This window comes from Erpetoichthys calabaricus, chromosome 9 (assembly GCF_900747795.2).
Source record: "Erpetoichthys calabaricus chromosome 9, fErpCal1.3, whole genome shotgun sequence".
In the NCBI taxonomy this organism is placed as follows: Eukaryota; Metazoa; Chordata; class Cladistia; order Polypteriformes; family Polypteridae; genus Erpetoichthys; species Erpetoichthys calabaricus.
In genome coordinates this window covers 69779563-69792505 of record NC_041402.2, presented here as the reverse complement: position 1 = coordinate 69792505, position 12943 = coordinate 69779563, and the positions used below count along the sequence as shown (strand labels likewise).

General features: G+C 38.0%; 1 protein-coding gene across 1 annotated transcript in view; it reads right to left on the bottom strand.

The window, feature by feature from the left end:
- Positions 1-618: 618 nt before the first annotated feature.
- Positions 619-12943, bottom strand: part of si:dkey-181f22.4 (receptor-interacting serine/threonine-protein kinase 2) — a 71263-nt gene continuing 58938 nt past the window's right edge. The window contains exons 8-12 of the mRNA XM_028809700.2: positions 9967-10043; positions 8001-8069; positions 7600-7774; positions 6799-6957; positions 619-2538 (exon numbers count right to left, since the gene is read on the bottom strand). Coding sequence (XP_028665533.2) covers positions 2258-2538; positions 6799-6957; positions 7600-7774; positions 8001-8069; positions 9967-10043 — 761 coding nt within the window. The 3' untranslated portion in view covers positions 619-2257. The remainder of the gene's footprint in view (positions 2539-6798; positions 6958-7599; positions 7775-8000; positions 8070-9966; positions 10044-12943) is intronic.

Sequence of the window (12943 nt, the reverse complement as noted above, 5' to 3'; positions counted from 1 at the left end):
TTTCTTGCTTCCAGTACTGCTGGTGTAGGCTCAAACCCCCATAAACAATTAAGAAAATTGAAAAATGAATAAATAAATGGACAGATAATTAAAGTCTGCTTGTTGTTTACTGAATAAAATGAGTCCACTGATCATAGAGTGCATACAGCTGGGATGGAGTATCACTGCTACATTTGAACAATAAGAAGATTTCAGGGCAGTTGTTAACATGTCTGTGCTCTTTAATAAGGCTGAAGAAGTACATACTAGCAGTGAAACAGACTGATCTCTCTCAAATTTATTTTTTAAAAATAAGATAAAATACCTAGTCCCCTTCCTCAACACTATAGAATGATAAAAATGAATTAATTGGTTCTTTAGATTTATGCTTTTAAAGACAGGTAGATGGACAGTAACCTAGTTTTTCAATAAAATAAGGTTGACAATTTACTTATTTATTACGAGTCACTTAACCAATTTTAATTACATTCATTAGCTGCAACTGTGTTTAACTGTAGATGAATTATTTAGACTTCCAAAGACTGAATTGTAATTGTGGACAAACAATCCTCCTACAGCCTTTCCTATACATAATTATTTTAATATGTTTCACCATTTTAGATCTTGGAGAAATAACCATTGCCCAGAAGTAAAGCTAATCATTAATGTTCTAAATAAACAGTAATTTAGTCTATTTACTTTAGCAAATGTGCATTATTTTTCTCTGAAAAGCGAGTCTCAGATTCTACTGTGAAGAGGAGATTTTGTCCAGTCTGCAGTATTCCACAGCCGGTGTTTCAAGGCCCTATTTTGTACTTTAAGGAAAGGCTTTCTTACTGCCACTCACCCTGTCAAACCTGCAGCACAAAGTGTCCTCGTCACAGTAGCTTTTTTTGACCACTGTTATGCTGTGCTTGAAGCTTTGGTGTAGTGAAGCGACTATCATGCAAGTTTTTGACCCTCAGAAACTTGTCTTCTGATTGGACTGTGACTTTGAGTCTGCCAGATCTCTACCTATCAGAGTTTCTTCCAGCTTCCAATTGCCTTTGGATTGTGTAGTATCCTATACTCACTGACACTTTGACTTTTTTTTTTTTCAATTTCTCTAAATGAAAGGCCTAAGCATCTAAGGGTAATAATTCTGACTTTTTAATTTTGTTAATTGCTGTTTTCTTGCCATTATCACTGGAATTTACAACTTTCGAGGGTGTGGTAACACAGTCTATTCCAACTCTGTTTTAAGACAGACAAAAAGTTTTTAATAATCAACAAGTTGGGACACCTGTGCAAACTATTTGCTTCAACTTGCAACGCTTAATTTGTTTTAACTGCTGCAGGACATCAGTAGGTTGTAACCTATTAGTAGTTCCCTGAAAAAGGCCCATTTGTAATTTTCTGATATTCTTCTTTTTTAAGTTTTTGCTAACCTAAACATTTAATTTAAACCTCTGACAGTTTACTCCTTACCTTTTCATCATTTTACATTATAAATTTCAACTAATTAATTTTAATTTAATTAATTTAATTTTAATTTCAACTTTTCAACTGATTAAATATGAAGAAAAACTGGAAAAACTGAAGTGTTATAAAACTTTTGACTGGTAGTGTAGTATGAAAGCTTATGCTTCTTATTTTCAGCCCCTTTATATGTCAAGAACTAACCAGTCCACCTTTATGTTATGTAACACTTTTCTAAGTTAAATGCCATTCCAAGGAGCTTTACAAGTAGACAGCTTTAGTACAATTGTTTTAACATATAATTGTTTCATAACTGGAACAAAGGAAACATAATTGGCTTGAAAAATGTAACACAATAAGTGAGGGGTGGGATTACAAAACAATAGCACTGCTTAAAGTGTAACCTTCTGTTTTCCTATAGGTTACTATGACCTCACCAATCCTAAAAAGCTGGCTTCTGTTACAGTGTTGGTTTTTCATTCGGTCCCAAAGTAAATTATAGACTTCTGTGGACTACCTTGAATTCTGTTCTCCATGGCTTCAAAACTTAATACTTTCTTGCCAACCAAACATATCTGATACGTCCTTGTTACCTCAGGCCATCACAGCTCTAAAGTAATATTAAGTTGTAAAGAATGTTCTAATCCCTCAAAATAAGAAAAATATATGATCTGTCTCTTGCCCCTACAATGCAATTGTTATTAATGACCAAGCTTACCAACAGGATTACATTCTTTTCCAGTCTATGAACATGTCATTCCTGATTAAGCTCAACAATGCCCTGCACCACTGTAATTGGCAGCCTTGAAGATTAAATATACTAATAGGTAATTTTAAAAATGGGCTGGCTCGAACATCCTTCCTGAGTAACCAGACCCAGAGTTTGGACCACCAGCTGTGCCACACCTTCTCCTAAAAACTGGCAGGTATCCAGCAGAGAGCGAGTTTTAGCAGAAATTGTTAAAGCAGCCTTGATGTATTCATAATCCTCTCGAGGAAGTGCCTGTCGTGATCGCAACAAATCCAAGATGTAGTTTAACCTTCCTTCTGTCATCCCACGAATGATTGACTCCCGATGTCCCAGCAACAATCGTCGGTAGCCTGGGTAAAAGAAAATGACAAAAGATCAAGACAAAGCATACCAGTCCCACGGACAAGTGGTACTTTCTTCATTGAATCATTACACAACTTTAACTCTGTCCGTATTTAGTGTTTTTTTGCCTTGTTTCTCACATTGAAATCATGTTTAAAAGTCCACCTTTCCTGTTTTACATTTTTAGGTAGCTTTACCTATAGATATATTCCCCAATTTAAAAAAATATTTAACATGATTCCACCATACTCACATACTGTTAATCTCCTATCATGTACTATTAGTTCATTTTATGTTGAATTTTCAGTTTGCTTCCTTTTTAAATTATCTGTTTAATGAACTATTATCCATTTATAACGATCTAGTATTACTGTACGTGACATTCTGAGTTACACCTTTGTTTACTCTGTAAAGCTTTTCATGATGTTTACTTTGTGAATTGTAAATTATAAAAAGGGATTGATATTTTTGTTAACATTTATTGTTCAGTCATTTAGACAGATATACAGATTTCCATAAACAGGGAACACTCAAGCATGTTGCCATGTTTACACAGTGTGTTTCAGTTCACTTCTTTCTTTTAGTATTTCTGTAAGCCCAACATTATAATGTGTTTCACAAATAAACTAAGCATACACTTCATAATATAACATTTCATGTCAAGATTGCTTCAACAACATCCACATTGCATCTAGAAAGCAAAGAATTCAGATAACCCATTACATACAGTAGTTGCCATTCAAAAATAGTGCAGCTTCTATTGAATTAACAGATGCCATGGATGCTTAAAGACAAAATTTTTAAAATCTTGCCAAATACTAATGTATCTTTTCACAGCTCCTCAGTTGTAAAATTATTTTTTTTATAAGACGTGGTAATGAGCGATCAATGTTATGTAAGATATCACAACAGATTTTTCATTACACAATATTATCGCATCCAGCAATACTCTTAACACTGCTGTAAGGAGTGTTAGTAGTTTCAGAAGTTCCTGCATAACAGAGAGGCAAAGATATTTTCCTAGTATAGTCTCAGTGAGGGAAACAACTCAGAAACATCAGAAAGGACTTCTTTTTGCTCTCTGCAGGAGTAACTCTGCTTCAGCCACCCACAGGAAGATTGCTCGTATTATGAAGGGGATAGGGGAAAGCCATCTGGAGCCTCATTCCCGGAAAAGTCAAAACCACCAGACAGCCAATGGGGTCAAGCCTGTTGGGGATCGGAACTGGTGTGGTGCTGAGGTGTCACCTGCTGCACGGCAGCACTTGGGTCCTAATTTGAGGCAGCCCATCTGGGTAGGCACATGGAATGTCTTGTCTCTCCAGCATGATGACCATGTTCCTCTGCTATCAGAGGAGCTTTGTAATTTGCGTTTCAGTGGCAGCACTCTCTGAGGTACGCAGACCTGGGACTCAGGATAAGGCAATCTCTGGATGCCTTGTCTGTTGTCTCAGTGTATACTCCACTGCAGTGATAGATTGGTTAAGTGAGGAAGACATTCTATTTGCAGCTTCGCTCAGTGGTTGATGGGTGCCCACAAGATGACACTCCTCTGGTCATGAATTACTTCAATGCAACCACAGGCCATTACACATCTGGCTATAAGCATTGTGTAGGTCCCCATGGGTCTGGTGACAGTGGCTCCATGTTCCTTGACTTTGCAAAAGGTCAGGGACTACGGATTTCTGGGTCCTGGTTCCAGCAGCCTGAGCTGCAACATTTGACTTGGTACTCCAATACTAGTGGTGCGGTGAAGGAGGTCGATCACATCCTTGTAGGAAGACACCAAAGGCTCCTACAGATCTCCAGGGTCTACTCTGAAGATCCAGCTAAGGTCCAATAGACTACCACCTACTAAGAGAATGAGGTTGGACTTGGTCAGACTGAAATCTTGAATGAGGTTGGACTTGGTCAGAATCCAAGATAAGGCTGTCACAAATTAGTTTATACACAGTTTGTGTGAGGAACTTATAGACTTGGGTGCATCTGTCGATCCTAATGTGATGTGGGAGACCTAGGCTGCTGAGGGTTGTGTTGGTGTTGCAGGTGTTTCCAGAAGGAGATATTTCATCTTGCAAGGTACCATAGATATTATTGAGAGGAGTCACAGCTCACGGCTTGATGGCAACTCTGGTCTGTACCGGGAAGGCCAGCTGCAAGGGCTCTGAGAGCAGATAAGGAGGCGTTTGTTAGAGGAATCTGTGAGTAAGTGACACACTATCTTTGGTCTATTGACCTATGGCCTGCTGACAGAGAAATCAAAGCATTATGCACATCTGAATCTGTTCTTCGGAGAGTCAAGGTAAGGGCAAGTGATGGAACAGTCCTTTCTTATGACGCTGCAATTGTAAACTTCTGGGCTGGCTACTCTGAGCAGCTGTTTAAAGTTTCCTCTGGCTAGGACGTTGAACATCTCTGGGTCCATGGTTCTTGAGGGTTATCCTCCAATTAGCTATAAAACCACTCAATCTCACTGAGATTGCACAGGTGGTGAACAAACTAAGGGTAGGGAAGTCTTCAGGGATCTGTGGTATCTGGGGTGAACTTATACAAGCTGGTGGTCCTCATTGCATTGTAAGTAATGATTGCTTCCATTTAGGAGATAGGTGTCATACCAATTGACTGGAAAATGGGACTTGTTGTCCCTATCTGGAAAGGGAAGGGTGATGGCCTGGATTGTGGCAACTACAGGGGAATAACACTGATTTTGGTGCCGGGTAAGGTCCTTGCTAGGGTTGTCCTCAATAGGATCAAGGAACACTTGCTCACCTACCAGCGATCGGAGCAGCATGATTGTATGCCTAAGAAGTCTACCATCGACCACATCTTTTATTTTCTCTGATTGATTTTAAGCCCAGTGGGTCACAACTACAGTATATATATATATATATATATATATATATATATATATATATATATATATATATATATATATATATATATTGTGGCACGCGGCTGGGGGTGGTACCCAGCCGGGACGCCCAAGATGACCGGAGGAGGGCTCACGCCTCCTCCAGACCACAAGGGGGCGACCGCCCTGCTTGCTGTGGGGGCCACGGTACACAGCTTTGAAGCTCAACCCTGTAGAGGCCCGTGGTCACCGCCAGGGGGCGCCCCAATGCCTGGAGAGCCCTGGAAATCAGCACTTCCGCCACACCAGGAAATGCTGGGGGGAAGAGGAGCAGGGACACCTGGAGTGCTTCCGGGGATACAGCCGGCACTTCCGCCACACTGGGGTGTGTCGGTGGAAGATTGCCGGAGAACACCTGGAGCACATCCGGGGGGCAATAAAAGGGGCCGCCTCCCTTCATTTAGGGCTGGAGTCGGGTGGAAGAGGACGAGGTCTGGGAGAGGAAAGAGGCAGCCTAAAGAGACGAAAGGCATTTGTGTAGAGGGCCTGGACTGAGGGTGATTGGTGCTGCGGCACTGGGTTGTGCTTAAGTCACTTGAACTGTAAATTGTAAATAAACGTGTGTTGGACTGTAAACGATGTCCGTCTGTCTGTGTGCGGGCTGCTTCCCACAATATATACTCTGAAAAATATGAAAGTTTTGGGAGGAGTTTAATTTTGACAATATTGGTTTCCCTAGCCAAAAAATATCTAACATAAAAATTTCAAAAAGGTTGCAAAAATCACATTCAGATTGATCTTTATGGATTTTTTATTTTTTGTAATAGTCAATCTGAAGTCAGTGGAGGTTTAAAATAGCAGTGTCACTCTAGGTGCTAATGTATTTTAAAAAAAAAACATTTCAGTTTTTCTTTAAATGTATTTTTAATGGTGATTTCAAAGACAATGGAGCGTTAAACCAGCAGTGTTATTTCAAGTGCTAATGTACTTCCATGTCACCTAAAGCTCCATACATATACATAAAATGCATAGTTAATCAATAGGTAATACATACGTGAAAGAGTGTACAAATATAAAAGTAAATATATACAGTATGTACAGAATAATAGAATTAGCATACATAGACTGGTGACTATTAAGAAAAATCATTGTTCTTTTTTCTGGTTTTGCAGTTTAGCAATAACAAAAAAAAATGCATAATGTATTTATGTACTGTGTGTGTTTTCATGGTCTACTAAAACTAATAAGATTTTCAGAGCAAGGACAGTTCTCATTTTCAGCAGTGTTCCCTGAAAGTAGTGTCTATAATTAAATACTAAGAACAAGTTTGGCTACAGGGCTTGCTACAATCATTCAGATAAATCTAAATAATAGTGCTGACATGCAGCATTTTTCACCTGCTGTTCTTTGTACCTACCTAACGTGTAATTCCCATTCTCTCCAAATGACTTTTGCTGTTGAAAGTGTTGATGTGGATTCATTTGGCAGTAACTGGTGGAACTGGTTTGCCTGGATAATCCTGCAGCCATACGGCAGTCTGGCTTTGGGGGAAACAAACCACTGCAGTAGCAACTCTCTGAGTAGAAAAAATAAGGAGATATTTTTGAGGTGTCTGATGTAACAGATGTTAAATTTAAACAGAGATTTAAAATAGTATACCAAAATTTTCAGAGTCTGCAGAATGTTTACCACAAAAAATTAAAACAAGTCAGCAAAGATCAAGAAAAGTTTACTTTAGAATGTAGTGTGTTTCATTTTGATTGCAAAAATAGAATTAATCTGCCTTCTGGCAAGGTAGACATTATTTTAATATTACATTATTGTAATGTATTTTATATTTTATTATTTTTAGATCTTTAATTTGTAGCACATATGCCTTAAAATAAGAAGTATATTCTCACACTGCCATTCAAATTTGACATTTAAACATTTGGAAGAAACCTACATGAACACTAAGAAAGCATTCCAGATATATGCTGACAACCTGTTTTTCAGTTGCTTAGAAGCAGTGATACATCCTGCCATAAAACACAATGGATTTCTTTTACATATTACTGCAATACGAAAAGTTAATTTACTTTAAAATGTGTGTGTGATGATTTAATTACTGCTAAACAACAGTTTATATATTATAGTTTATAATTTAACTAAATCTACTAGAGAATGCTACGCTACAATTGAGAAGACATGTTTAAAAAGGACTAGCAATTTAACTCACTGTTTTCACTGCTTTGAATGGCACCATCCTGGGCCAAACACCGTGGAATATTAGGATTTCTAGAATTTCTCATGAAATAGTCAGGGGTTGGGAGTGAACAAAGTGCCGTCTTTGGTATTTCTAAGGGAACAGTTTTGTTGATATCCATTTTAGTGCCAGTAGGATGACAAGAAATCTGTTATGAACAAAGAGAAAGTCCATTTATAGGCAGGACTACATATGTGATTATTTTTGTCTGATTTTCAAATAAAATAGACAGGTTATTAGTATTAAATATACTATTTCACGCATTTAGATATTGTTGCATTTGAAAATGACTTGTACATCCAGTCTTCTCTAACACAGAGAACTGTCCGAAGAATAGTTGTTTTTGAAATCTGAACATTTTAGTTTGCTCTCACCTCCAGATTGTTCATGTCAATATGCAGCACCTGATTTGCCTGATTCACACAGCTTTTCATTGCCCTCTCCTGGACAAAGAAAAATAATTAAAATTAGCCAGTCAGGATATAGCAACGCAGTGCCTTCAGAATAGCTACAGTACATAAAAGAAGACACTGTAGTTAATAAAAACTAAAGCTGTAAAAAAAATTATTTTTCAAATACTGTAGTATTATAAATAATAACTTACAGCAGACACTTGTACACAAAGTTTACCCATTACAGAATAATATTCCTATGAGATGCAATGTACCCCCAATAACATTTTAGAGTTATTTCAGAGACTAAATTACATTTTGGTTATTGTTGAAAAACACATTTTACAGTTATTTCCGAGACTAAATTACATTTTGGTTATTGTTGAAAAATACATTTTACAGTTATTTCCGAGACTAAATTACATTTTGGTTATTGTTGAAAAATGTACGGCATACTATCAAATGATACAGACAGGAGATGGTCCCATGAAAGGCCTTGGAGGCAGGAAGCTGCCAATATTATTATTTAATGTACTGTTTGACAGTGCAGGAGTATAATGGCACACTAGCAATTCATTCTGTGCCCCAGGAAGCACTTTTGTCCTCATGTAAGTTCGCAAAGTCTAGTTCGTTTGACTAGTGTGATCATACTGTGCCCTGGCCTGCTTGGAAGAGGTGGGCCGAAGCACAGTTCAGTAGCATATCGGGAACAGTGTGATCTCTAAATGTGCTCGAGCACGGAAAACAGACATGACTTCAATGATGTGACAAGTCAGATAAGGCAATTTTTATTTCATTCAATATCTTTTGAGTTAAAAACAGGTTTTTATTCTCACCTTACACATAAACATGATGTTGTTGGCAAGAAAAGCTGAAAATTTCTCCCTTAACATCATTTGTCACCGTAAAAATCTTCTCGGACATGAAGCACGATTAACAGCAAAATACTGCACTGCACACTCAATAAATCTGTAAGAGGGTTGAGTGTTATCCTGACCTACATAACTCCAAAACAACTACAACATAAGTAAACTCGGAATAAACATACCTAGTGTAAGCAGAGGCGTAGCAAGGGTTTTCAGCGCCGGGGACAACTGAAGATTTCGCGCCCCCTCCTGTTTGCCAAAATGCAATGGGGAAGGGAAATTTGGCACCCCCTGGATGCTGCGCCCGGGGTGTAAGTACAGCCAGCGTACTATATGTGTAATGAGAACCTTGCAGTACATTTCTAAAGTTACAATTAAAGGAAGAAGGCTTACAGGATGGATACAAATCCAGCATAACTTCAACAAGCTGACAACGGAAATCAGGGCTCTCTCAATAACATCAATGTTAGCATACTGTTCAGTTCAGACAGGCACCACAGACTTTTCCTTGTAGATTTGTCCCTGTTTAAAAAGGTCTATGTCATGCAGTGAATATTATAGGCCACTATGCACTAGTGTTTCTGATGTTTTCTAAAATATTCCTTATCCTCAGAATGACGCAAAAGAAAGATGGAAGTATTTTGTGGTGGTATTAGTAAATGAAAAAGTGGTTAAAAAAGAGGTGAAGCAACCTGTCAATACACAAGTACAATAAATTTTTTTTATGGTCACATGTTGTTTTATTTATTGTCACATTACACCATTTATATATTTAATTTATGTTAAATAGTCTGTAATATTCCTGCATATGTATTAAAACCCTCACACAAATAGCACATATATCTAAAGTAAAAGGAAAGCATGTAAGGCTTTTTCTGATTTAATAAACTAAATACAGACAAAAAAAAGAGAAATAATGGCAAGGATGGTAGTAATGAGGTGATGCAGATTTTAAATAAAGAAACTATCAAAAAAAGTAGCTGGTAATCACTAAAGATCAGAATTATTAAGCATGGCAACATAAACATGGAAATACTTTTGTTTAGGTTTACTAAATAGAGTATTTCTGCTTAGCACATTACCTGTAGCTGGAGAACAGCCCTTGATATCATGTCTGGAGAAAAGGTGTCTAGAATTCTTTGAAGATCTGCAACACATTCTGTGGAAACAGAAATTAGAGACATTAGTACAAAGTCTCAAACCTTTCCAATCAAAAGATACTTCATAAACATTTTATACTCTCAAAATATAAACCACAATTTGAGTGGATAACATGCTATATTATAAAGAATAATGTTACTATCTGAACTTTGTAAGAGCATCATTTTGACCCCACATAAGTCACCTAACCATAAATCATTCTATTCTCATAATAACTGTACTACAATGTTTCTGTACTTTCCAAGGTGAGGAATGGTGTTCAACTACTGAAATGTTCTTCATAAAGCAAAGTTTATGGTTGATGAAATATGTATTAATTAAACTCAATTAATAATAAAGAACTTTCCTAAAACAGTATTTCAGTGAAATTACAGTACTGTCATATACAGAGCTAACTCAAAATATTTCCACAATTCTCTGCTAAAAATGCAAATACCAATTGCCTAAAATCAAACAACATAAAATTTTGTCAGCAAGGAATAAATCTATATCTATACTAATTAATAAAAGGCAAAGCCCTCACTGACTCACTGACTCACTGACTGACTGACTGACTGACTGACTGACTGACTCACTCATCACTAATTGTCCAACTTCCCGTGTAGGTGGAAGGCTAAAATTTGGCAGGCTGATTCCTTATAGCTTACTTACAAAAGTTAGGCAGGTTTCATTTCGAAATTCAACGCGTAATGGTCATAACTGGAACCTCTTTTTTGACAATATACTGTAATGGACGGCAGCTTGATGGCCATGGGAGGCGGAGTTGAGTGTCACGTCATCACGCCTCCCACGTAATCACGTGAAAAGACTGTGAATGCAGTAGGGAGAAATGAAGTAAGAGCCGCAAACAGCGAAGAACAAAAAATTCATTAAACAATTGAGAAGGGAGCGAGTGAAGCATACAAGCATCTTCATAAGGGAAACAAAGCACCGTGTAAAACGTAAGTTTAAATTAAATTTATTGAAACGCTCCCGTTAAGGATTGCAATAACATATTCGCGAGATAAAAGAACGCAGTAAGGAGAAATGAAGGAAGAGCCGCAAACAGCGAAGAGCAAAAAATTCATTAAACAATTGAGAAGGGAGCGAGTGAAGCATACAAGCCTGTTCATAAGGGAAACAAAGCACGGTGTAAAACGTAAGTTTACATTAAGTTTATAGAAACGCTCCCGCTGCGGATTGCAATAACATATTCGCGAGATAAAAATTTAATGAGAAGACACGAGGTATAAACGAACCACACGCCGTGGCGCAACGTTAGGGGCAACAGTTTCAACCATTCTATGATCTGCTTCTCGCAACTGAAAGACGGCACATGGCGGATGTTAGCCGACTTGCTGACCGCAACGTTAGGGGCTTCAACTCTGGCGCTGACGATAGAGATTCGATTCACGAGAGGGGATGCAGTGAGTGTGTATGCCTGATGAGCCCAGAATTAGGGAGAAACACGTGTCGCATACTCTTTACATTATTTGAAAGTAAACTATTAAAACCATTCTATGATCAGCTTCTGGGAACAGAAAGAGGGCACGTGGCGGATGTAAGGTGACTTCCTGACCAACCACAAGCGTAACCTGGCAGGTTACCACCCATACAGTCAGATTGTGATTCAGAAAACGAATGCCATGAATGTAATTACCACGATCTACATACTGTCAAATAAACGAAACACACGCCGTAGTGCGACAGCTGTGAAAAGCGAGGTTCACAAAAAAACAGATCCTTAACAAATTGTTATTGGTATATTTTCAATCCGTTTAAAAAGGTTTTCTTTTCTTCTTAAAAAATTAAAAGCAGTACTTCGCCGCAACGAAGCGCGAGAATTTGGCTATATATATCTGCTTCTCGCAATTAAAAGAGGGCACGTGGCGGATTTTAGACGACTTCATGACCAAACATAAGTGTTACCTGCCAGGTAGTGTTACCACATTTAATACAAAAAAATAAGGGACGCATACTGCAGCGGGTGCCACATCTCAGTGCCAACAGTTTGCAGACTCTACTTAAAAGACCCGCCCTCCTCACTGGACAGTTAAAAAGACCAATCAAACTAACGATGACATCAAGTATTACCCAAACAAAAGTAGGAAAGGAGGCATCTTCATAAAATGCGTGTGGGATGATTTGCATGAGACGCTGCTTTAAAAAAAATGATAAAAAAAATACGGGACAAATCCCGTCCCGTATTGATTCAAAACGGGACGCGCAATTTCATTCTCAAATGCGGCACGATTCCGTATTTTAAAGGACGGGTGGCAACCCTACAGTGCCAGGTAACCACCCATACAATCAGATTGTGATTCAGACTAGGAATGCAATGAATGTAATTACCCCGATCTACATACAAGGCGAAAGTCTTGCAACATTCAAAGATGATGGTTTGGGATAAGTACACCATACAACATAAAAGAGCTTATGAAGCCTTGAACCGAAAAAAGCAAGATCTCAGAGATCGTAAAAAAAAAAATAGGAGGTAATGTCGTTTTACTCGCTGTAGATTTTAGTCAAACATTACCAGTTATTCCACGAGGGAGACCAGCAGATGAACTCAACGCGTGTTTAAAATCCATGCTTCTCCCACGCTCGGTTATATGTCGCATGTTCTCAGGTAGGTACACCAAAAAATGTATACATTTAAGCATGTAATGGGCAAACAAAAAATGAGGTATACCCGAAGGCACTGCAGTAGTACTTAATGTAACTTTACTTCTTAAATGTTAATGTTTTACTGTTTAATAATTTATACGCTTCTTATATGTTGTTCAAATTCTTTTATCAAAATACCAGTGACAGCGCAAGGCACGATAACATGGAGTGAATACACCATACGCATCCGCCCACGGCCGCACTGGTGTGCGCAGATAGGAGTTGATTCTACAATAAAATAAAATAAAGATA